Source organism: Mobula birostris, chromosome 22, assembly GCF_030028105.1.
Source record: "Mobula birostris isolate sMobBir1 chromosome 22, sMobBir1.hap1, whole genome shotgun sequence".
Lineage (NCBI taxonomy): Eukaryota > Metazoa > Chordata > Chondrichthyes > Myliobatiformes > Myliobatidae > Mobula > Mobula birostris.
The window spans coordinates 20636510-20663519 of NC_092391.1; the positions used below are offsets into that span (position 1 = coordinate 20636510).

The 27010-nt window shown below is 42.5% G+C and overlaps 1 protein-coding gene across 5 annotated transcripts in view; it reads left to right on the forward strand.

The window, feature by feature from the left end:
- Positions 1 to 27010, forward strand: part of kcnt1b (potassium sodium-activated channel subfamily T member 1b) — a 416707-nt gene that overhangs the window by 208939 nt on the left and 180758 nt on the right. For all 5 annotated transcript variants that reach the window (XM_072240265.1, XM_072240261.1, XM_072240263.1 and 2 more), the window contains 3 exons: positions 523 to 622; positions 20141 to 20200; positions 24027 to 24075. In XM_072240265.1, the coding sequence (XP_072096366.1) occupies positions 523 to 622; positions 20141 to 20200; positions 24027 to 24075 (209 nt within the window). The remainder of the gene's footprint in view (positions 1 to 522; positions 623 to 20140; positions 20201 to 24026; positions 24076 to 27010) is intronic.

Below are 27010 nucleotides of genomic sequence, written 5' to 3' on the forward strand. Positions count from 1 at the left end.
TAGGTCAGCAGCTGTCAGGGAAATTGAAGCAATTGAAGGGTGACAGTGTGATTGGGAAATCTGGGATGATCATGAATTAGGGGTTAATCAGGAAGTTGGTTGGGTTCGGGGTTGTAGTTGTAATTGGTTTTGAAGTTTGTGGATGATACTGATGGGTGGGAATGGGTTCCCCAGTTGATTGGTGGCTAAGGAGGGGGATTAACCGGCCTTTTGAAGTTTCCAGCCAAAAGCTGGGATCTACTCCATTTAGTGCTGTTTGTTCAAAGATTGTTCAAAGATTGTCCAACTGGAGACTTCAACAGAGTGTGATCTCATTTCCTCAGAAATGCTTTGGAGCTGATGTGAATCACAAGTGAAAGGGCCTGAACAAGTTCCCAGTTTGATTCAGTTTGACCTGGAAATTACATTTTAATCAGAATTGATTTAAAAAAAAGCTGCATGTATAAATTTCTCAACCTATATTAATTAGGTCAGTAATTGAAAAAGAGTCCAAAGTAAAGGGTGCTTTCTCTTTCTCTGCAGGTTTAAGAATACGCCTCTTTAACTTCTCCTTGAAGGTGCTTACGTGTGTTTTGTACATTGTACGAGTTTTGCTGGATCACCCTGAAGAAGGAATTGGATGGTGAGATATTACTTCTTATTAAAGCAGCTAGGATCACAATTCATGCATATCCTTAGTTAAATGTCTCGTACAATACTGGCAGTGACTCATTGCACCAGGGATTTTACTTTTCTTGGTGCGCCTCCATCTTTGTTGGTGATCATACTAAGATGTTCAATCAAAGTTAATACTGTGATACTAATGAAAGAAACAGACTATCAAATATTTTTGGTTTTTATGCCTAAGTCATAGTTGTAATATGCTGAATAATGTGTGTATGTTCGCTTGGAATATCCTTTAGGCTCTGTGTGGTGCAACTCTGCTTTGTAATCCAGAGCTAGTGAATTTCCATCATGCATCAATTATGTCCAGGAATTCGCAACCTTTTTTATGCCATAGATTCATACCATTAACTGAAGGGTCTTCGGACCCCAGGTTGGGAACCCCTGAATTAAGTGATCACTAAATTTAAAACAATGATATTAGATAAATATAACAGTTAAAATTATGTTACATAAAATAACCTAGAAGTTACAGCACACGAAAAGGCCATTCAGTCAGTGACCCCACACCTAACCCCCAGATGAGCCTCCACTTTCCTTGCTTCGCTTCAACTCACTAAATTGAAAATGTAAGTCTGAAGTGCATTTAAATTCCTTTCTTTGAAACATCAGCTTACTACTGTCAATATTTCCATTGTCTGTATTTATAATTGAAAGTACGTGTTTAAAATTTTACCCCTACCACCCAAGGACAATGGCATTGTTCCTTGCACTTTCCCTCTCAGCTTCCAGTTTCATTAATGATAAAATAAAATCACAGCAGTATAGAATGTGTAATTTCAAAAGAAAGGACTAAATAGTAGCTACACTTCCTGGCCCAAATCTTTCCAGAAGTCTGTACTTTTTAAAGTGATTCCTAATGTACAGATCAATAGAAAATCAGTGTAAGTTGAATGTGTCATTTTCTACCTCCCACATGTTTACATGGTGGGTAATCTTCACCATTCTGTTAGATGAAATTCCGAATTTGCCGCAACTCTTTTTAACACTGGTGGGTATAAATTGGAGTTATTGCTCATGTTTTCTTTGGAAATAGCGTAAATCCTTTGACACCTTATAAAGTGTTGATGCTTGTTTTCTGTTGGCCATGTCCATTAGAAATTGGGTCAGCAGTTATGATTTATCCCAACACAGGTGTCATCTCCCCATCATATTTTCCAGACAATGATTTTATTAACAAGCATAGTGCAATAATTGTTTGTAGAAATCAGCTCAAAGGGTTCTGCCTGATGACCGTCATACTCAACTCCCAGTAAAAATAAAGAATACATCTCATTTGAAGGGATTATTCATACATAATGTTATATTTTCAGCGACATCACATTTTATTAATGTTCCTAGTATGAGAAGCCTCATTGTTAGCAGTTCTGAGCACAGGCCAAAGTGCACATTTGCCGAGGGCTTCAGGTCACACATCTTTAGATGAATTGCTAAGTAGATTAATTACAAGAATTCCAAACACTGCTACTGTCCTTGTGACTTGGAGCAAACATCAGGGTTACAGCTGGAGATATACCTCCCCATTTCCTGCCATGGGAAATCCTGTGGAAAAGCATCAATTTGCTTTTGAGTCAATGCATAAGTAATGTGGCAGCTGCCTATTTAATTGTGAGATTGGGTTTTGATGCATCTTAAAGGGAGGATCCAACTACTTTGCTGTTTTACTTTTTTTGCGAACGTAAGATTTGGTGTTAGGTCACTATGTCCACCTAGTGCTCCATAACATGGGAGAAATCCATTTTCTAGACATTTATGTCAATTGGAACAGATTAATAGGCCCTGGTTGACTATGGAGTTGATAATCAATAATTAAGTTTTCCAATAATGAGCAGGGTGACAGAGTGAAGGTATGTCTCTACCAAGGGATTTATAAGGCACTCCTTCCCTCTGCTCATCTGCAAGTTACCCTTAGGCAAGGTGTAGCACCTGCTTTGGCTCACCCCCCCCCCCCCCACCGATCATGGTCACACAAAGCTATGGGAACAGGTATTGGTTGGTCGTATGAGAAGCTGGTGCATATCACATCCTGGTTATGCAACCATAGGCACCAGGCAGTACTCTGAAGAGTATTGATAATGGCTGGAGTGACCCATCTTATAAAGACACTGTCCAGATGGTAAATATTTCTGTACAAAAATTTGCCGAGAACAACCATGGTCATCGAAAGATCATGATTGCCTACGTCATGCAAAACGGCACATAACAAATGAACAAATAATGAACACCTAAGTGCCTACCAGTCTGCTCAAGGTCTATATAGGGACTTGAATACACAATGAAAACTGACGACTTGAAACAAAACGTTTTTTCCTTGTGCAATGTTCATTACAAAGTAACATGCACATGGAATAATATTGCAAACATTGATTGCTGCTTGAGTGAACGATTGCTGAATGTGAGTAGTATGTCTGACGGAGAAGAATAGAGTAACTTCTCATTTCAGATCTTTTGAAATCTGATTGAAAGGTCAGAATTAAAATAAGAGCAGATGCTCATTAATATAAAAGTTCCTGATTTAGCTTCAGTTTTATTTTTCCCTCTCCTAGGAGAATGACTTGGGGGTGGGGGGTGGGGGAGAAGATCAGTTATGTACGTGGTTGGATAGTCTCAAGGTGAAGTGAGCTTTATAGTTGAAAGAGTCCTTTGATCATGTTTTCTCAAATGTACAGTTGCATCCAGTCTTCTGGCCTGCTGCGTTCACCAGCAACTTTTATGTGTGTTTCTGGCACTTTATGTTTTTATTGAGTATTGTCTAGTTTCAACCATTTAGCATTCATGTGGCATTGTTGGAGGGTTGGTGGCTTGCTAGTTGCCTGAGGATTGCTGCAAAAATTGACAATAGATCAATAACTAATATTCTAAGTATAAATATTTAAATAAATCTTTGAACTAGCTTTGCACTTCTAATAATGCTTTACACTTCTGTATTTTAAGGCTGAGCAGTATTAATTTAAAATATAGTGCAAATAAATTGAAAACGTGTACTTACTATCATATGACAACACACATCCAAGTTGCTGGTGAGCGCAGCAGGCCAGGCAGCATCTCTAGGAAGAGGTACAGTCGACGTTTCGGGCCGAGACCCTTCGTCAGGACTAACTGAAGGAAGAGTTAGTAAGAGATTTGAAAGTGGGAGGGGGAGATCCAAAATGATAGGAGGAGGGGGAGGGATGGAGCCAAGAGTTGGACAGGTGATTGGCAAAAGGGATATGAGAGGACCATGGGACAGGAGGCCCAGGGGAAGGAAAAGGGGAGGGGAGAGAAAAAACCCGGAGGATGGGCAAGGGGTATAGTCAGAGGAACTTCTGCTAATGTCCCACCTCCCCCTCGTACCCCATCCATTATTTATTTATATACACACATTCTTTCTCTCACTCTCCTTTTTCTCCCTCTGTCCCTCTGACTATACCCCTTGCCCATCCTCTGGGTTTTTTCTCCCCCTCCCCCTTTTCCTTCTCCCTGGGCCTCCTGTCCCACGATCCTCTCATATCCCTTTTGCCAATCACCTGTCTAGCTCTTGGCTCCATCCCTCCCCCTCCTGTCTTCTCCTATCATATTGGATCTCGCCAAACCCCTCCCACTTTCAAATCTCTTACTAACTCTTCCTTCAGTTAGTCCTGACGAAGGGTCTCAGCCTGAAACGTCGACTGTACCTCTTCCTAGAGATGCTGCCTGGCCTGCTGTGTTCACTAGCATCTTTGATGTGTGTTGCTTGAATTTCCAGCATCTGCAGAATTCCTCGTTGTTTACTATCACATGAAGAGCCTAATATTCAAAGAGGATGCAGCAGCTAAACAGGCTCCAATTGCACAACTTCAAAATATTAATATAAAGAAACTAAATTTTTTCCAGATTTATTTGGTATAACATTGATATAAAAGTCACTATTTGAGCTCATTGGTAAGCTTAGAAATTTTGCTGATGGCATAAGATTTCTAAATGGATAAATGAGAGTTCACTGTACTTCAAATTTTCAAAAGTGTTTCTCCGCAGGAGCTTGCAAAATTACTTACAAAGAAATGCAAAACTTTATGCAAGTAATTTTCTTCAAAATTGGATGGGGCTGCAGCTCATGTTTTGGTTTTTTTTATTTCAAAATATACTTTATTCAAAAATAAATATATACAATAAACCATTCAATAACTTTCCATCCTTTCCATACGTTTCCATTATAGTCTGTACATATCCATATTTTTGGCCACCCACGTGGCACTCCAGTTCACCTTACCACACCTTTGTTGAGGGGTATACTCCCTGCCACCCGGCCCCTCCCACTCCTGCCGGTTAAGACTCTGAAAGATTAGTTTCAGGTTTACATCTTTCAGACCAAAATCGAAGTGCTGTGATTTCAAATTGCTTGCAATATTCCCTCTAACTTGTAATGACCAGTGTGCGCAAAAATCTTGTGCTGTACAACTTTTTGCCCAGTGCAACAACGTGTGCGCACTGAGTTATTGATTCAATAATTTCTTCCAAAAAAACAGTATAATTAAGTCAGTTCTAAAAATCCTTAAACAAATCATCACAAACTCCATGTTGTCAACACCACCCACATCAGAAACCAGAAAAGGAAATGTGATTGTGTACAATCGTGAAATATACTTAACATGCTAACGAGGTCCTTTTGTGCACATTTTAAATTCCTTTGTGTGCTAGTAGCAAAGGATGATGTGTGCATGTGCACCTTAAGGCTGATTTATACTTCTGCGTCAACTTGACACCGTAGGTACGGCGTAGCCGCGAAGCCTATGCAGTGTCTACGCGGATCCCAACGTCGTAGCCCGACGCGCACCTCTCCCAAAATGTAACTACGCGTCGCGGCAATGCAGACCGCAACAGCTGTGATTGGTCTGCTTGGTGGCATCGCTTTTCCTTGTACGCTGCAGTAGCTTCCCATTGAGTGACTGAAGGGCAGGGTAAGAACTCTGTCTGCAATGCTTTCCATAAAGCTCTACAGACCTCCGAAATTATGGAGGACACATTTTGCTTTTACAAAAAAAAGACACTCGCTTTAAACTTGGTTACCCCAAGAAAGACTACCATGACCATGAAGCCTTGCACGGGCAGGTATGTGCGCATGCGTGACGTGTGCGAATTGCAGAGCGACGCAGACACACCAACGCACAAGTATAAATGTTCATAACGCGCGTAGGTCACTTGCGTAGGTTACAGCATCCAGTTGACGCAGAAGTATAAATCAGCCTTTAGAGGGAACATTGGTTGCAGTAGCTAGTAACATTGTAATGTGTACATCTGGATCCCTGAATCTGCAGACTGGAATCCTATCAGCAGCAGAACGAACCAGTGATTAAAACAGTCTGAAATTAGTTACTAAATGGTCATGAGGTGGATCAAAGTCTTGCCATGCATCCTTCACCACCTCTAACAATTTCTCAAGGGCTGCACTAGAGTTCTTTCAAAGGGTAATTAGGGAATTGCAGCAAAGTTAAACAGTTTGGAAACAAAAGAGATTGCAGATGCTAGGATCTGGAACGCAGAAGACTGGAAGAACTTAAGGTCAGACCGTATCTATGGGGGCAGAAGGTTGAAGTTGATGTTTTGGGTCAAGACCTTGCCAAAAGATATTGCTGTTATTGCATTCTGTGCAGATGAGGATCAGGAGGATACCTTCTAGCTTCAGAAGGCATTGGTGTCTATCTACATTTGTCCTGTGATTCTCAAAGTGATGCCAGTACTTAAAAGTTGCTTTTTGTTGTGCTCAAAATGAATGCTTGGAAAACTAATAACCACATAGCCACAGTTTCCTGTCGTATACTCCCTCTACAGGCCATTCACCTTCAGGAATGACCAAAGGAGTGATTGACCTTTTATGATACCTATCATGAATTTTTTTTCACCCTGCTGTCTCCATGGTGACATCAAATAAATAATTTTAAAATGGGTTAATGCTTCCCTGAAGGCATAGAGGAAGAGATTCCAGTGGAATGACTGGAGGATGTGCATGGTAACTTACCAGGCTAAAGATGTATGTTCTGACTTTTTTTAGAACTAAAAATTGTTGAATCCAGGTTACTGTTCAATCTGTGCCACAACATGAGAAAATGAAAAAGGTTCAACGGCCAACAGTTAAATAGTAAATCACAAGTGTAATTGTGATGCATGTTTATTTAATCTTGTCTATAAAGCAAGAAACCACATTCAATCTTGATTATTAAGAGTTAAATTTCATCATCCATGAGTATGTTTACACTTCAACGAATAATTATCTGCAACAAGAAGTGAATAGTCTAAATGCAAATGCATAATCATCAAGCAGAGAAAGACTTCTGGAGTACTCAAGCCTTTTTTGTGGGTCATTTCACCCCAGAAATTTTCACCCCATTATAGAAAGGATATCAAGGTTTTGGAGAGGGTGCGGAAGAGGCATGTTAGGCAAGGATCGCAAGATCTTACATCTGCAAACGCCAGAGCCTGCTGGCTCTGATGCTAGCAGGCATGAACTTCAGATTGCGGCTCCTGCCATTGATCTCGCCGGCTCCAACACCTCAGGGCAGATTCAAAACCTGAACTCCAGCAACGACCATGGACACCTTCAAAGCAATTGCGCAACCACCAACTGCGACTCCAGCCTTGAACTCCAGGCCGGGTCTTTATGTGCTGCTATTGTGACTCCCGTCTCCCCTTCACCCACCACCACTCTGCAACCCTGTCTCCCTCAGATCCCACTGTCAACTCCTGGATCCTCAGAGGCTCCATCTTCCTCTCACCCCAACCCTCCCCTCTCCACTGACACCCCCAGCCTCCCCCCTCCCCCCGATCTCAGCTCTCATCCGTGCCGGGTCTTTACCACCCCTCCTGACCTTCAACTGTCTGAGGCAGAACACTCTGTCCTCAGTAAGGGCCTTACCTTTGCCCACATCTCAGTGAGTTCCACATTCGCCATGACGCGGAACTCTTCTTCCGCTGGCTACGTCTCCGAGCCTACTTCTTCAGCAAGGACTCTCCCACCATCACCAATGACGCCTTCTCCGGTCTTCAATCCTCCTCCTCTTCATGGACACCCCGCTCTGGTCTTCTGCCTGCTCTGGATCTCTTTATTGCTAACTGCCGACAGGACATCAACCGTCTCGACTTCACCACACCTTGTTGCCATTCCAACCTCACTCCTTCCGAACGCTCTGCTCTCCACTCCCTCCGCACTAATCCTAACCTTACTATAAAACCAGCCGATAAGGTGGGGTGCTGTTGTAGTCTGGCGTACTGACCTCTACCTTGCCGAGGCACAGCAACAACTTGCGGATACCTCCTCTTATTTACCCCTCGATTGTGACCCTACTAAGGATCACCAGGCCATTGTCTCCCACACCATCACCAACCTTATCCGCTCAGGGGATCTCCCATCCACTGCTACCAACCTTATAGTTCCCACACCACGCACTTCCCATTTCTACCTCCTACCCAAGATCCACAAAGCTGCCTGTCCTGGTAGACCTATTGTCTCAGCTTGCTCCTGCCCCACCGAACTCATTTCTGAATATCTCGACACTGTTTTATCCCCCCTTGTTCAATCCCTTCCCACCTATGTTCGTGACACTTCTCATGCTCTTAAACTTTTCGATGATTTTAAGTTCCCTGGCCCCCACCACTTTATTTTCACCATGGATGTCCAGTCCCTATATACTTGCATCCCCCATCAGGAAGGCCTCAAAGTTGTCCACTTCTTTTTGGATTCCAGACCTAACCAGTTCCCTTCTACCACCACTCTGTTCCGTCTAGCGGAATTAGTCCTTACTCTTAATGATCTCTCTTTTGGCTCCTCCCACTTCCTCCAAACTAAAGGTGTAGCTGTGGGCACCCGTATGGGTCCTAGCTATGCCTGCCTTTTTGTTGACTTTGCAGAACAGTCCATGTTCCAAGCCTATACTAGTATCCGTCCCCCACTTTTCCTTTGCTACATCGACGACTGCATTGGTCCTGCTTCCTGCACACATGCTGAGTTCCTTGACTTCATTAACTTTGCCTCCAACTTTCACCCTGCCCTCAAGTTTACCTGGTCCATTTCCGACACCTCCCTTCCCTTTCTAGATCTTTCTGTCTCTGTCGCTGGAGACAGCTTATCTACTGATGTCTACTATAAGCCTATGGACTCTCATAGCTATCTGGACTATTCCTCTTCTCACCCTGTCTCTTGCAAAAATGCCATCCCCTTCTCGCAATTCCTCCGTCTCTGCCGCATCTGCTCTCAGGATGAGGCTTTTCATTCCAGGACGAGGGAGATGTCCTCCTTTTTTAAAGAAAGGGGCTTCCCTTCCTCCACCACCAACTCTGTTCTCAAACGCATCTCCCCCATTTCACGCACATATGCTCTCACTCCATCCTCCCGCCACCCCACCAGGAATATGGTTCCCCTCGTCCTCACCTACCACCCCACCGGCCTCCGGGTCCAACATATTATTCTCCGTAACTTCCGCCACCTCCAACGGGATCCCACCACTAAGCACATCTTTCCCTTCCTTCCGCAGGCATCGCTCCCTACGTGACTCCCTTGTCCATTCATCCCCCCCATCCCTCCCCACTGATCTCCCTCCTGGCACTTATCCTTGTAAGCGGAATAAGTGCTACACATGCCCTTACACTTCCTCCCTTACCACCATTCAGGGCCCCAGATAGTCCTTCCAAGTGAGGCGACACTTCACCTATGAGTTGGCTGGGGTGATGTACTGTGTCCAGTGCTCCCGATGTGGCCTTCTGTATATTGGTGAGACCCGACGCAGACTGGGAGATCATTTCACTGAACACCTACACTCTGTCTGCCAGAGAAAGCAGGATCTCCCAGTGGCCACACATTTTAATTCTATGTCCCATTCCCATTCTGATATGCCTATCCACGGCCTCCTCTACTGTAAAGAAGAAGCCACACTCAGATTGGAGGAACAACACCTTATATTCTATCTGGGTAGCCTCCAACCTGATGGCATGAACATTGATTTCTCAAACTTCCGCTAATGCCCCACCTCCCCCTCGTACCCCATCCATTATTTATTTATATACACATGTTCTTTTCCTCTCTCTCCTTTTTCTCCCTCTGTCTTTCTCACTATACCCCTTGCCCATCCTCTGGGGTTTTTTCCTCCCCTCCCCCTTTTCTTTCTCCCTGGGCCTCCTGTCCCATGATCCTCTCATATCCCTTTTGCCAATCAACTGTCCAGCTCTCGGCTCCATCCCTCCCCCTCCTGTCTTCTCCTATCATTTTGGATCTCCCCCTTTCCCTCCCACTTTCAAATCTCTTACTAGCTCTTCCTTCAGTTAGTCCTGACGAAGGGTCTCGGCCCAAAACGTCGACTGTACCTCTTCCTAGAGATGCTGCCTGGCCTGCTGCGTTCACCAGCAACTTTGATGTGTGTGGCTTACCAGAATGCTGTCTGGATTAGAGGGTTTTATGAGAGGTTTGACAAACGTAACAAGCTGCCAGTGCAAGTTGTGGATGCAATTTTAATTTCAACACTTGAGAAGTTTGGATAGCTACGTGCATGGACAGGTACAGTTTGAACAGGTATATGTATGGGAACAGGTATAAACGGGGATGGTACCAGAGGATTGGTGTATTGCTCATGTGGTTCCATTGTTTAAAAAGGGTTCTAAGAGTAAACCTAGCAATTATCGGCCTGTGAGTTTGATGTCAGTGGTGGGTAAATTGATGGAAAGTATTCTTAGAGATGGTATATATAATTATCTGGATAGACAGGGTCTGATTAGGAACTGTCAACATGGATTTGTGCGTGGAAGGTCATGTTTGACAAATCTTATTGAATGTTTTGATGAGGTTACTAGGAAAGTTGACGAGGGTAAAGCGGTGGATGTTGTCTATATGGACTTTAGTAAGGCCTTTGACAAGGTTCCACATGGAAGGTTGGTTAGGAAGGTTCAATCGTTAGGCATTAATATCGAAGTAGTAAGATGGATTCAGCAGTGGCTGGATGGGTGACGCCAGAGAGTAGTGGTGGATAACTATGTGTCAGATTGGAGGACGGTGTGTAGCAGTGTGCCTCAGGGATTTGTACTGGGTCCAATGTTGTTTGTCATATATATTAATGATCTGGATGATGGGGTGGTAAATTGGATTAGTAAGTATGCAGATGATACTAAGATAGGTGGAATTGTGGATAATGAAATAGGTTTTCAAAGCTTGCAGAGAGATTTAGCCCAGTTAGAAGAGTGGGCTGAAAGATGGCAGATGGAGTTTAATGCTGAAAAATGTGAGGCGCTACATTTTGGTAGGACTAATCAAAATAGGACATACATGGTAAATGGTAGGGCCTTGAAGAATGCTGTAGAACAGAGGGATCTAGGAATAATGGTGCATAGTTCCTTGAAGGCGGAACCTCATGTGGATAGGGTGGTGAAGAAAGCTTTTTGTATGCTGGCCTTTATTAATCAGAGCATTGAGTATAGGAGTTGGGATGTTATGTTGAAATTGTGTAAGGCATTGGTAAGGCCAAATTTGGAGTATTGTGTACAGTTCTGGTCACCGAATTATAGGAAAGATGTCAATAAAATTGAGAGAGTACAGAGGAGGTTTACTAAAATGTTGCCTAGGTTTCATCTAAGTTACAGAGAAAGGTTGAACAAGTTAGATCTTTATTCTTTGGAGCATAGAAGGTTGAGGGGGAACTTTATAGAGGTGTTTAAAATTATGAGGGGGATTGATAGAGTTGACGTGGATAGGCTTTTTCCATTGAGAATGGGGGAGATTCAAAGAAGAGGACATGAGTTGAGAGTTAAAGGGCAAAAGTTTAGGTGTAATATGAGGGGGAAGTTCTTTACTCAGAGAGTGGTAGCTGTGTGGAACAAGCTTCCAGCAGAAGTGGTTGAGGCAGGTTTGATGTTGTCGTTTAAAGTTAAATTGAATAGATATATGGACAGGAAAGGAATGGAGGGTTATGGGCTGAGTGCAGGTCAGTGGGACCAGGTGAGAGTAAGAGTTCAACACAGACTAGGAGAGCCGAGATGGCCTGTTTCCGTGCTGTAATTGTTATATGGTTATATGGGTATGGATGGAGGGTTATGGTCCAGGTGCAGATCGATGGGACTCGGCAGTTTAAATAGTGTGGCAAGAATTAGATGGGCTGAATGGCATGTTTCTGTGCTGTAGTTTTCTATGACTTTCTCAGGTCAAAGTCAAATGTACTGTTATATGTACAAGTGCAATGAAAAGCTTGCTTGCAGCAACATCACAGGCACACAGCACCATATAAGCAGTGTTCACGAGAAAAACACAAACATAAAATTATATACAATATTACTTTTCAGGACTGTTTTAATGCTAAGATGGCAGTTCCATATAATCTGGAGGTCATAGGTGATGTAAAAAAATGGAGCCTTTACCCATCTTGATTATCAGGCGCTTAAGTTGCAAGGCAATTTATAACCACTGATTTGCTTGAAATGTAGGTATTTTTCTTGTTTATGTTTCAGTATTTGGGCATCGTTAATGAGGCTAGAGTTTACTGTCATCCCTCACTGGCCATGAAAAGGTAGTGGCAAGCTGCCTTATGGAATCACAGTAGTCATTATGTTGATGGTTCTCCCACAGAGGTGCTGAAGAGCGAGTTTCAACTATTGGACCCATCAGTGATGAAGGAATGGCAATATGTTTTCAGATAAGATTCAGAATCAGAATCGGGTTTAATATCACTGGGAAATGTCATAGTTTTTTTTGCAGCTGTAGTACAATGCAGTACATAATAAAAGCTATAAATTACAATAAGACATATATATATAAAAGAACATTTAATTAAGTAATGCAAAAAGAGGGAAAATACTGAGGTAGTGTTCATGGATTCATTGTCCATTCAGAAATCTTATAGCAGAGGAGAAGAAGCTGTTCCTGAACCATTGAGTTGTGTTTGTGTTAAGGCTGCTGTATCACCTCCTTGACAGTGGCAATGAGAACAGGGCTTGGCCTGGGTGATGAGGTAACTTGTGACTTGCACACTAACCTGCAAAGTGTTGGATTTCCCATGTGCCTGCTACCTTCTTGGTGGTAGAAGTGACAGGTCTTGGCTGGGCTGATGGAGTAATTGAGCTTTGTAATTGCAGTGCAATTTGTGTGTAGTAACTGTGCAGCTGTTCTCTGTTGATGGTGAAGGCAATGGATGTTTAGGTTGATTGACTTGTTTGCCTTGTGAGAGGGATGTTACATCCTGAATGAATTTGAGCTCCAGACAAGTGGAGAATATTCAATCTTTGCGTTTCTTTCATGTATGTTGGAGGTGGTGGGAAGTTTTCAGAATATTAGTAGTTGAGCCATTCTGCAAGATATTGCAGTCATTTAATGCGGCTGATCTGCTTGAGATCAGTTGTAACCCCTTCAAATGGCTGAAGGTGAGGAACTTAGCAGTGGTACTCAAGAGTAAGAAGGTAGATTTCATTTGGAGATGGTCATTACCTGGGAATTTTGTGATCCAAATTTTACTTGTCAATTTATATCAACCCATGCTTGAATGTTAACTTGGTCTTGCAGCGCACAGACATGGACTGTCTCTACTGCATGTTGTTTTAACTCAGGGGCTTCCAACCTTCTTTTAATGCCATGGAGCAATGCCATTAAGTAAGGGGTCCATGGACCCCAGGTTGGAATTCCCTGTTTAACTGTTTAATACAAATACTGTGTAGTCCGCATTGCAGTTTCACTTGGCTGGAACTTCTTTGTTTTTTTCTATATGTTATTGTTGCTTCCAACATGCCCTATTGTTTACCTTTTTGACTGAAGATAATCCCTGGCTTGATAGTAACAGTAGAGTGAGGGATATGGCGGGCCATGAGGGTGGTGGTATGCAGTTCTGCTGATTACCCACAGTGCTTTAAGGATGCCCTGTTTTAAGCCAATAGCTCTGCCCCGAGTCTGCCCCATTTTAATATAATAGCAGTGCTGCACTGCATGATGGTGGGGTCTTCTCCATGTGCACCCACAAGTACTGTGACGTGGCCATTCAGCAATCAGCCAGCTCAGTCAGTGCTGGTGCTACCAAGCACCCTTGTTGATGGACAATGACCATGCATTCTGTGTCTTTGCTCCTTCTAGCATTTCTGCTATGTTGTTCAATGTGAGGTGATAGTGATTCATCGGTTGAGGGAAGATGGTAGGTGGTAATCAGAAGGTTTCCTTTCCTATATTTCAGTTAATTGAGGGATCTAGAGTCAATTCCACGTTCTGTAAAGGCTACACCACTCTACTTGTGCATCAGTATGCCATCACCTCTAGTGGATCTATTCTGATCGGTGGGACTGGTTCATAATTAGTCATAGTCATAGTCAAACTTTATTGATCCTGGGGGAAATTGGTTGCACCATAATAATAAATAGTAATAAAACCATAAATAGTTAAATAGTAATATGTAAATTATGCCAGGAATTATGACAGTGGAAAGTGGCCAGTGAGTGAGTGGGCCAGTGAAGGAGTGGAGCTTTGAGGCTTTGACTCGAGAGGCTTCGACGAGAAGAGGCGGAGGACAAGCTAGCTTGCAGTTAGTTTTTACAATGTCTCCTGAGATGGTGATGTGCCTCTCATGTGAGATGTGGCAGTCTTGGGGGAACTCCCTTCTCCCGCAGAGTCACATCTGCCAGAAGTGCATACGGCTGGGCAATCTGGAAGACCGTGTAAGGAATCTGGAGCAGCAGCTGGATGACCTTTGACTCATAAGGGAGGATGAGGCAGTCATAGATGAGAGCTACAGGGAGGTAGTCACACCTAGGCTGTTGGAAGCAGGTCGTTAGGTGACAGTCAGAGGGGGGAAGCGAAGGTGAGCAGACAGGTAGTGCAGAGCACCCCTGTAGCCATTCCCCTGCATAATAAGTTTACCATCCTGGATACTGTTGGCGGGGACGACCAACAGGTGTGAGCCATGGTGGCAGGGCCTCCGGCACTGAGTCTGACCCTGTGGTGCAGAAGGGTGGGACGGAGAAGAGGAGAGCTGGCGTCATTGGAGACTCTATAGTCGGGGAGCTGACAGGAGATTTTGTGGACGTGAGAAGGACACCCGCATGGTTTGTTGCCTCCCGGGTGCCAGGGTCCGAGATGTCTCTGACCGGGTGCACGACATCCTAGTACGAGAGGGAAAGCAACCAGAAGTCATGATACATGTTGGGACCAACGACATAGGCAGGAAGAGGGATGAGGTCCTGAAGTGTGAGTTTTGGGAACTAGTCAGAAGGCTGAAGAACAGGACCTCAAGGGTGGCATTCTCAGGATTGCTGGCAGTGCTACGTGACAGTGATGGTAAGAAATGGAGGAGATGGCAGTTGAATGCGTGGCTGAGGAGTTGGTGCAGGGAGCAGAGTTTTAGATTTTTAGATCATTGGGATCTCTTCTGGGGAAGGTGGGACCTGTACAGATTGGATGGGTTGCACCTGAACTCGAGGGGGAGCAATATCCTTGCAGGTAGGTTCACTGGCATGGTTCGGGAGGGTTTAAACTAATTTGCAAGGGGGATGGGACCCAGATCGATAGAGCAGTGAAAGAAGTGCATGGAGTAAAGCCAGATCTAACATATAGAGAGGCTTTGAGGAAAGAGAAGCATAATAAACGGTGTAAAGACAGTAAGGTAGAAGGGCTGAAATGTGTGTACCTCAATGCAAGAAGCATCAGGAACAAAGGTGATGAACTGAGAGCTTGGATACATACATGGAATTATGATGTAGTGGCCATTACAGAGACTTGGCTGGCACCAGGGCAGGAATGGATTCTCAATATTCCTGGATTTCAGTGCTTTAAAAGGGATAGAGAGGGCGGAAAAAGGGGATGAGGGGTGGCATTACTGGTCAGGGATACTATTACAGCTACAGAAAGGGTAGGTAATGTAGCAGGATCCTCTTTTGAGTCAATATGGGTGGAAATCAGGAACAGGAAGGGAACAGTTACTCTATTGGGGGTATTCTATAGGTCCCCTGGTAGCAGCAGAGATACAGAGGAGCAGATTGGGAGGCAGATTTTGGAAAGGTGCAAAAATAACAGGGTTGTTATCATGGGTGACTTTAACTTCCCTAATATTGATTGGCATCTGATTAGTTCCAAGGGTTTAGATGGGGCAGAGTTTGTTAAGTGTGTCCAGGATGGATTCCTGTCACAGTATGTGGACAGGCCGACCGGGGGGAATGCCATACTAGATCTAGTACTAGGTAATGAACCGGGTCAGGTCACAGATCTCTCAGTGGGTGAGGATTTGAGGGACAGTGACCACCGTTCCCTGGCCTTTAGCATTATCATGGAAAAGGATAGAATCAGAGAGGACAGGAGAAGTTTTAATTGGGGAAAGGCAAATTATGAGGCTATAAGGCTGGAATTTGTGGGTGTGAATTGGGATGATGTTTTTTCAGGGAAATGTACTATGGACATGTGATCGATGTTTAGAGATCTCTTGCGGGATGTTAGGGATAAATTTGTCCCGGTGAGGAAGATAAAGAATGGTAGGGTGAAGGAACCATGGGTGACAAGTGAGGTGGAAAATCTAGTCAGGTGGAGAAGGCAGCATACATGAGGTTTAGGAAGCAAGGATCAGATGGGTCTATTGAGGAATATAGGGAAGCAAGAAAGGAGCTTAAGAAGGGGCTGAGAAGAGCAAGAAGGGGGCATGAGACGGCCTTGGTGAGTAGGGTAAAGGAAAACCCCAGGGCATTCTTCAATTATGTGAAGAAAAAAAGGATGACAGGAGTGAAGGTAGGACCGATTAGAGATAAAGTTGGGAAGATGTGCCTGGAGGCTGTGGAAATGAGCGAGGTCCTCAATGAATACTTCTCTTCCGTATTCACCAATGAGAGGGAACTTGATGATGGTGAGGACAATATGAGTAAGGTTGATGTTCTGGAGCATGAGAGGAGGTGTTGGAGTTGTTAAAATACATTCGGACAGATAAGTCCCTGGGGCCTGACGGAATATTCCCCAGGCTGCTCCACGAGGTGAGAGAAGAGATTGCTGAGCCTCTGGCTAGGATCTGTCCTCTGTCCTCGTTGTCCACGGGAATGGTACCGGAGGATTGGAGGGAGGTGAATGTTGTCCCCTTGTTGAAAAAAGGTAGTAGGGATAGTCTGGGTAATTATAGACCAGTGAGCCTTACGTCTGTGGTGGGAAAGCTGTTGGAAAAGATTCTTCGAGATAGGATCTATAGGCATTTAGAGAATCATGGTCTGATCAGGGACCGTCAGCATGGCTTTGTGAAGGGCAGATGGTGTCTAACAAGCCTGATAGAGTTCTTTGAGGAGGTGACCAGGCATATAGATGAGGGTAGTGAAGTGGATGTGATCTATATGGATTTTAGTAAGGCATTTGACAAGGTTCCACACGGTAGGCTTATTCAGAACGTTAGAAGGCATGGGATCCAGGGAAGTTTGGCCAGGTGGATTCAGAATTGGCTTGCCTGCAGAAGGCAGAGGGTGGTGGTGGAGGGAGTACATTCAGATTGGAGGATTGTGACTAGTGGTGTCCCACAAGGATCTGTCCTGGGACCTCTACTTTTCGTGATTTTTATTAATGACCTGGATGTGGGGGTAGAAGGGTGGGTTGGCAAGTTTGCAGATGACACAAAGGTTGGTGGTGTTGTAGATAGTGTAGAGGATTGTCAAAGATTTCAGAGAGACATTGATAGGATGCAGAAGTGGGCTGAGAAGTGGCAGATGGAGTTCAACCCGGAGAAGTGTGAGGTGGTACACTTTGGAAGGACAAACTCCAAGGCAGAGTACAAAGTAAATGGCAGGTTACTTGGTAGTGTGGAGGAGCAGAGGGATCTCGGGGTACATGTCCACAGATCCCTGAAAGTTGTCTCACAGGTGGATAGGGTAGTTAAGAAAGCTTATGGGGTGTTAGCTTTCGTAAGTCGAGGGATAGAGTTTAAGAGTCGCGATGTAATGATGCAGCTCTATAAAACTCTGGTTAGGCCACACTTGGAGTACTGTGTCCAGTTCTGGTCACCTCACTATAGGAAGGATGTGGAAGCATTGGAAAGGGTACAGAGGAGATTTACCAGGATGCTGCCTGGTTTAGAAAGTATGCATTATGATCAGAGATTAAGGGAGCTAGGGCTTTACTCTTTGGAGAGAAGGAGGATGAGAGGAGACATGATAGAGGTGTACAAGATAATAAGAGGAATAGATAGAGTGGATAGCCAGTGCCTCTTTCCCAGGGCACCACTGCTCAATACAAGAGGACATGGCTTTAAGGTAAGGGGTGGGTAGTTCAAGGGGGATATTAGAGGAAGGTTTTTCACTCAGAGAGTGGTTGGTGCGTGGAATGCACTGCCTGAGTCAGTGGTGGAGGCAGATACACTAGTGAAGTTTAAGAGACTACTAGACAGGTATATGGAGGAATTTAAGGTGGGGGCTTATATGGGAAGCAGGGTTTGAGGTTTGGCACAACATTGTGGGCTGAAGGGCCTGTACAGTGCTGTACTACTCTATTAAATAAGTCCAGGACTAGCCTATTGGCTCAGGGTGTCTGACTGTCCAAGGCAGGAGTTGTAAAGTTTGATGACCACAGTCAGGAATGACTTCTTATGACACTCTGTGTAGCATCTCGGTGGACTGAGTCTCTAGCTGAATGTACTCCTGTGCCCAGCCAGTACATTATGTAGTGGATGGGAGACATTGTCCAATGGCATGCAACTTGGACAGCATCCTCTTTTCAGACACCACCATCAGAGAGTCCAGTTCCATCCCCACAACATCGCTGGCCTTACGAATGAGTTTGTTGATTCTGTTGGTGCCTGCTGCCCCAGCACACCACAGCAAACATGATAGTACTGGCCACCACAGACTCATAGAACATCCTCTGTATCATCCGACAGATGTTAAAGGTCCTCAGGAAATAGAGACGGCTCTGACCCTTCTTGTAGACAGCCTCAGTGTTCTTTGACCAGTCCAGTTTATTTTTTTATTAAAAAATAATTTATTTTATTATAAAAAGTTTATTATAAAATTTCAATTTTGCTATGAAAGTATTAGTCTCAGAAAAATAGAAAAGAATTGCATAATTTTCATGTTGTACCATTGCTGCTTCTGCAATTATGACTTATATATTGTAATTAGAATAATCTCTGCTAGAGATATTGAAGAGCATTGTTGCCTTGCATTTTGATTGATCCTTTACTCTGCTTTTTAGCTTAATATCCTCCATTCTAAGGAAAGTACTCACCTTTCTTATCTGATAATAATTCTGTACATGGTGCTTTCTGACTTTTATCAACTCCCATTTCCCCAGCACATGAATTTCATGTCTTTTTTTTTACCTTCTCTTGAATACTTCAATACCTTCATTGTTTTCTGCACTTTTCAATCTTCTGTGTTCTAAAGGCTCTTTGTAAAAGTAACTTGTTAGGCCACAGCTAGAAACTTGTTTAAAATTCTGGGTACCTTGCTAACAGGAGGATGTCAGTGAATTTGAGAGTACAGAGCATGCTTGTGCCTAAAGTTAGACTTCAATAAAGAGTTCACAGATGCTATAAGACTCCTTGAGTTTATTTAATGTCATTTTCTCCAGCTTTACAATTATGTTTCATAGGTTTCTCCAAATACACTACCCGTTTGTGCATATGATGGGCAGATTTCATGAGAGATAAGTGGAACAGAGTTTAAGAGGAGATTTAATAAAAGTATTCAAGTTCATGAGCAGTTTTGATAAAGTCAAAAAAGAAAGATTTATATACCATCAACTTGTGTCCAAAAGGTGTGTTATTACCAATGGATTACTATTGAAGTATAGTTACTTTGGCAGTTGGAAATGCAGTTGGTTTGGATTAAACAAGCTCCCTCAGAAATGATTATATAACAATCTGTTCCTTGATGTCCTTGACTGAGAGATAAACATGGCCCAGTATATCAGGTTTACCTCCCTTACTTAACTTCCAAATAGTGTTGTAGGAGAAGGAACCTTTGCTTCAAGGTTGCTCTTCAGAAGCACTGTACTTCTCAGTACTACACAGGAATACTGGCTAATTTTTTTTGTGCTGTTGTCTTTGTAATGGGATGTGACTTTTGACTCAAAGGTGTGTATAGTCCCAAATGACCATAGTTGATGCTGCCAACTTCTTTCATTTGTAGATTGGAGAAATCAAAGGGTGCAGAATAAGAAAGTTCTAAAATGAAGTAGGTGAAGGGAATTTCCTTTTTATTTGTTATTATGATCTACATTGCAGGATCCGAAAAGATGATGGAATCAGCTATAATTTGTCAGGAACTGGGCATTGTGGAAAGTTTAGAACTCTGGGCAGCTCCTACAAACAGCAGATGAAGTATGCAGAGCTGCTGTATCGTGTGGAATTTCATTCTACAAAATATCCCTCTCTCAATGGTTTTTATCCAAATCCTGCAGTAACTTCCCATAAGCAGCCTTCCTATTTAAACCTCCAGTTATTTCCCTTTAATTTCTTTTAATTCTAGTTATTGTATGGTATCTTGGGACAGTTGGCTTTGTATAATGTTTTGTACAAGTATTTTAATCTCTCTGCTTCTTTATTGACTTTTTTCTTAGTTGGGGATGTTCAAAGCAGAATTACACTTCACGTCCAACATCTAATATTGTAATTAGCTGGTAAGTAATGCTTAGCAATGCAATTGCTTGAACTAGACTTCTGAAAAGAAGATATTGAAAAGCCGGTTAGGTTAATGTATAGAATTTTAATTTTTATTGATGCGGTTTTAATCCCAATGTTTTGTTTTCCCCACCTACTGATTTTGTTTCATTTGGTACTTTTTAAGCAACCAAAAAAGTATGATTACCAAAAAGGAAGGAACATTATATTTAAAACAATTTAATAAAGAAACATGTTAGGTTAGATCTATCAATGGTGTGCATTTCCAGTCATACATTGAAGTCAATGTCTGATCTGATTAAAGTTCAGTCACTATTAGGGCATGAGCTCACAACCATTGGATTGTAAAGAGAACTTCCTGTTACCTGTGCAACACAGTATCTTATAAGGAGAAAAGGTAATTTTTCATTTAAAGTATTAATTAATTATCAATAATGCCTTGTTAAGCCAAATTATGGCATTTTATTGAAAATGAACAGCTTAAAGTGGCGATGTGATATCTTCAATGTAATGGGATATCTCCCTTCTGAATGAATAAGATGTGAATTTTATTTTTTTAGAACTAATTTTAATCTATCTGGAAATCAAAAGCGACAAAGAAAAGAGTTATTGGTTTTATACCCTGCCTGGTTATTTTTTTAGTCTCCATTACCATTAAATAAGATTGCAAAGAAGGAGGAAAAAATAACAAAGCAGTGTTCATGGGTTCATACACTGTTCAGAAATCTGATGGTGGAGGGGAAGAAGCTGTCCCTAAAATATTGAGTGTGTGTCTTGAGGCTCCTGTACCTACCTCTGTGATGGTAACAATGAGAAGAGGACATGCCGAGGTGGTGGAGGTTCTAAATGATGGATTGAGGCATTGTCTTTTGAAGATGTCTTCGATGATGGGGAGGCTAGTGCCCATGATGGAGCTGGCTGAGTTTACAACCCTCTACAGCCTTTTCCGATCCTGTGTAGTAGCCCCCCCATACCAGATGGTGATACAACCAGTGACAGTGTTATCCACGGTGTATCTCTGTAAATTTGTTGTAGTTTTTGGTGATACAGTATAACAAATCTCCTCAAACTCTTAATGAAATATAGCTGCTGGTGTATCAATATGCTGGGCTCAGGAACTTGAAACTGCTCACTATTTCCACTTGTAACCCATCGATAAGAACTGGTGTGCCCACAAGCAGAAACTCACAGATTACTGTTATGGTACACTGCCCAAATTGATCATCTTGAACTGAATTTTAGAATGTATGTTAGTGAAATAACTCTAATGCCAGCACAGAAACAGTCGGAGTAATTGCTATTTGCATTGCCCATTTCTTAGTGCTGACATCACATTTATGTTGGGAAACATATACAGTCAGTTTGACAGAAACTTAAGTGTTTTTTGATGGATACTGATGTGAGTGAGGGTGTTCAGCTCAAATCTTACTACTGATGAACGGAGAGATCTTGAGGATCACCATACAATAGGAAGGATATGGTTGTGCTGAGAGAGTAAAGAAGAGATTCAGTAGGGTGCTTCTTGGAGTGGAGGACTGTGCCTATCCATTCTCTTCCTGTAAGTAGTGTTGGTTTTCCCTGCAGCGATTGAGGCTGAGGGGTGATCTGACAGAGGTATATGAAACTATAAGATGTGTAAATAGAATAGATGATCATGATTTTTGTAAAAATCCCATACTATAAACAAGAGTATGTGGATAGACAAAGTCTGATTAAGAGGAATCATGTTTGGTAAAGAGTTTTTTTTTTGAAGAGATAACCAGAAAGACAGATGAGGGAAGGGCATTGGATGTTGTCTTTTTAGACTTCAACAAGGTCCTGTATAATAGGCTGGTCTAGAAGGTTAGACCCCCATGGAATCCAGAGACAATTAATTAGATGAATTTAAAATTGGCGCAGAGGATGGTTGTTGAAAGTTGTTTCCTGGCTGGTGTGTAGTGATATGCTGCAGGATTAGTGCCGTTAATTTGAACGTGATTGTACAAGGCTGGATCAGTAAGTTTTACGGATGATGCAAAATTAGGAGGTGTTCAAAGTTCAAGTTTATTATCAAAGTATGTATACCATATGCAACCTTGAAATTTATCTTCTTACAGGTACTCACAAAACAAAGAAACACAATGGAATTCACAAAAAAAGACACACAACAAAGATCACCACATATCCAATATGCAAAAGAGGACAAATTGCACAAATAGTGGGGATAAAAGAGTAAACAAGTAACATATGGAACATGAACTGCAGAGTTCCTGAAAGTGGGTACACAGCTGTGGAGTCAGTTTAGCACTGAGGCCTGTGTAGGAGCCTGTTAGCCATAGAGCAACAACTGCTTCTGAACCTGGTGGCATGGGACCCAAGATTCTTGCACCTTCTCCCCAACAGTAGTAGCGAGAAGAGAGGGAGACGGATCAAACGCAGGCAGATGGTGCTCAACACCTATTTGTTTTCCGCTCTCAGCCTCGGTTTTAACCTTGTTTGACACTTTAATTGGCAGGGAGTAATGGAACTGAGCATGGGTTTATCTTCCGCTGTCAGGCCTTGACACAGCGTCCGCCCCTAGCAATGGCTATACTGGTACTCTCATTAGTCTAGTTTGCCGAATCCCCCATGAAATTGCAAAAGTTGTTGGTAAGACTGCACTTTGAATACCGTGCACAGTTTTGGTCACTGTTATAGGAAAGATGTGGTGAAACTGGAAATGGTGCAAAAAAGATTTAGGAGGATGATCTTCTGTCCTATCAGATTCCTTTCTCTCCAGCCTTTTACCTTTCCTACCCATTTGGCTTCACCTATCACCTTCTAGCTATCTTCCTTTTCCCCTCCCCCTCACCTTTTTATTCTGGCACCCTCCCCTCTTCCTTTCTAGTTCTGAAGAAAGGTCTCGGCCTGAAATATTAACTGGTTATTCATTTCCATATTCAGCCTGATCTGCTGAGTTCCTCCCGCATTTTGTGTGTGTTACTTAGGAGGATGTTGTCAGGACTAGAGGACCTGAGTTTTAAGGAAAGGTTAGCCAGGCTAGGTCTTTATTCCTTGGAATGTAGGAGGATGAGGGGCAACCTTATAGAAGTGTTTACAATTATGAGAGACATAGATAAGGTAGACATTAGCAGTCTTTTCCCCAGGGTAGGGGAGTCCAACACTAGGGACATAGGTTTAAGGTGAAATTGGAAAGGTTTAAAAGGGACTGAGGGGTAATATTTTCATGCAGAAGGTGGTAAATGTATGGAATGAGCTGTCCAAGGAAGTGGTTGAGGCAGGTACAATATTATCATTTAAAGAGTACTTGGATGAGTACCTTAGAGAGAGATGTGGGCCAAACACAGGAAATTGGGACTAGCTGGGTAGACACCATAGCTGGCATGGACTGTCTGGGCTGAAGGGAATATAGTGATCTATGACTCTTAAGAGGGCATAGATTTGACGGAAATTAAGAAGCTTTGAAGGGAAAGTTTTTACGCTGATTGATAGATAACTGGAACTTGCTGACAGAGAGGTGGTGGATTTAGGTGCAACTGCTACATTTAACAGACATGTAGATATAGTAGTTAAAAGGCAAGGCATAGAAAGATAACTACCTCATAGAGGAAAATGGGATTAGTTTAGATGGGCAAAAAGCTCTGGATGTGCTGGGATGATGATCCAGTTTCTTTGCTTTTTTAAAATTCTGACTCCATGACCTTAGATTTGTATAGTTTCCACAGAACTGGCAAGATTCCAATGTCATAGAGAAGTGAAATACAGTTGCAGTATGTCTCATCGGTTAAGACTAACATTTAAAAGGTCAACTTGATTTCAATTTTTGCTCTTTTTTTATACTTACAGGGCACCTATACTTTGGGTAAACAGAAGTCTGTCACTTTGGGGGATTCAGGTGGGTGAAGAAATAAAATCTGACTTTAATAGCAGGAAAGATTAACTCCATTCTCTATTTGTACAAAAGTACAACTGGGTTTTTATAAAATTGGTTCAAGCAGATATGTTTGAATATTTTCGTTCTGTTGGAAAGTTTATTGGATTGAGTATATCTTCGAAATAGGCAACATAACAAATTCTACATCTATCATGAAGAGCTCATTGACATTCTTTGGTATGTACGTATGATTAGGAAAATTGATTTGAGAGATGGGATGATGTTCAATTCTGCACTTCATTTACAGTTTCAGTGGTTATAAATGTACTACTTCACTTCAGTGAATCACATGCTACTATACTACTGTGCATCACATTTAGCTATAAGCCATGCTTTCCAGGGGCAAGACTGTCTCCTAGCTAAGAAAGATCAGAAAATAATGCACTGCTTCATTTGGGGACCTGACTGAAGGCCCGCTTTGTCGAGCATCCTGGCTCTATTTACCGCAAAAGGCAGAATCTCCCTGTGGCTCCCATTTCATTTCAACTTCCCATTCCCATTCTGAAATGTCTGTCCATGTGGGACTCGTCTATTGCATGATGAGGACAGACTCAGGTTGGAGGAGCAACACCTCATACTCCGTCTGGTAGCCTCCAACCTGATGGCATGAAAATTGATTTCTCGAACTTCCGTAATTCCCCCCCCCCCTTTTCCCTCCCCCCACCTTACCCATTCCCTATTCTGGTTACTCTCTCACCCCTTCTTCTCACCTGCCCATCACCTTCTTCTGGTTCCCCTCTTTCTGTTTCTTCTATGGTCCACTATCCTCAATAACCGACTCTTTTTTCAGCCATTTACCTCTTCCACCTATTCCCTCCCAGCTTCATACTTCACCCCCCCCCTTCTCCTTTGTTGATAAATTTCTGAACATGCTATTATTTAATCACTCAAACATACAGTTATTCTGGTTGTAGGAAAACACTGAACCAACAATACTTTCCTTCTACCTACATTTCTCGCCAGTGCGTCACTAGGATTTTCTTCATGTGCAAAGCTCAACCCAACAGACAATTCACAGTAACTATCATGCTTTTATTCCTGGAATAAAATTAAAGTGTGCACAAGTATCTTCCCCAAACATGTGTTGGAAATGGATCACTGTTTTACATAATTATTTTTAAAATATAGACAGAATTGGAATAATAGTGCATATGATTCAAGTGAAGTGGGAAACCTGCTGTTGTTTGCTCTAAAAATGTGCTTTATCCAGTTTCAAAATACCAAAGTAGCACATACAAAATGCTGAAGGAACTCAATAAGTTGGGCAGCATCTTTGGAGAGGAACAAAGAGTTGGCTTTTCGGGCTGTGACCTTTCATTAGAACTCAAAGCACCAAACCTTCATTGTACTAGTTACCAAGCTGGTCCAGACGTAATGTGAAAGGCGTCAGACCTGAAACGTTAGCTGTTTCTCTTTTACAGATGTTGCCTGACTTGCTGAGTGTTTCAAACATTTTATTATTTTATTTCCAGCATTTTGCTGTTTTTTGGTTTTCACTTAATGTTACTTGGAAAACTGGGAGAATTATGGAAAGTCTGTCTGTCTTTTGCACTAATTAAGGACAGTTCATAAATTCTTTCTTCAAGCATGCCCAGGATTAAAATATGTAGAACTTACTTGGTGTTTAGGGCTGGCGTTTCTGTCTGTTAATGATATTTTATGCTGTTTCCGTAGCAATAGTTTTTTTGACCAGACAGGGTTGTTAGCCCTGAGCTGAACCCCTGAACCTGGAGGACTGGTAGACCACTTTTAGTCTGGCCTCTACCCTTTGACCTGTTTGGCATGGTGACCTACCAAGGGCCAAAGCACAAGGCCCTATCTCCAGCCAATATAGCTCTCTGGGTCAGTGAGGCACGCAAACCTCTAAACCCTACGATAATGTTGTGGTCCTCTCGGAGGAACATGAATACATAGAAGTGATGTAGAAAATCCAGTTAATATGGATCACATTCAAATCGAGGCAACAGTAGTGATGGCTCAGGAGTTAATCAAGTGAGTTTCCTTTTGTTGACAAAGATGTAAAAGTGATAAATTGCTAATGTAAATACTGCTTAGACTTTCCATTCAGTGATATCACCTGCTTTTAACTTGCTGACCACAGGGCAGAGTTCCTCTTGTCTGGCATTTGATCAGCAAGGGCACCTCTGCAGGGCATCTACAGTATGTGAGATTAGGAAAAGCAATGAAGGTTTCAATAATAGTCTTGAAACATCCTCACTAAGATATGCAAATTCCAAATCAAAATGGTTACATTAATTTTAATTGAGCCACAGAAAGAGACAGTGGGAATGGTTTATTTTATAGTTTTTATTTGGAGCAATAGCACAATAATGTGGCCTTCCATCCCAATGAGCTTGCACCATCTAATTATACTTATGTGACCAATTAACCTGAGGCACCTCGGTAGTGCAGCGGTTAGTGCAATCCTAATGCATCTCAGGGCGTCGGACCCTGGAGTTCAATCCCAGCGCTGTCTGTAAGAAAGTTTGTATGTCCTTCCTGTGAGCAGGTACTCTAGTTTCCTCCCACTATCCAGAGATGTATCACTTAGTTGGTTAATTGTAAATTGTCCTGTGATTAGGAAGGGGTTAAATAGGTAGGTTGCTGGGCCAGAAGGGCCTGTTGTGCACTGTATCTCTAAATAAATAAATAAACTTACTAACCTGTAGATCATTGGAATGTGGTTTGAAGCTGGAGCATCCAGAAGAAACCCACATGTTGATGGAGAGCAGGCAAACTCCATACGGCAGCTCAGGTTGCTCTCGCAGTAGTAGCATTGAGCTACCATGCCACTACTTCGCCACCGTTCTTGTTGTTAACCTGGAATTAAGAGCAAGAATGCAGAGATACAACAGAAAATAAGTGCAAAATATTTTTAGATTTTTTTAAAATCTCC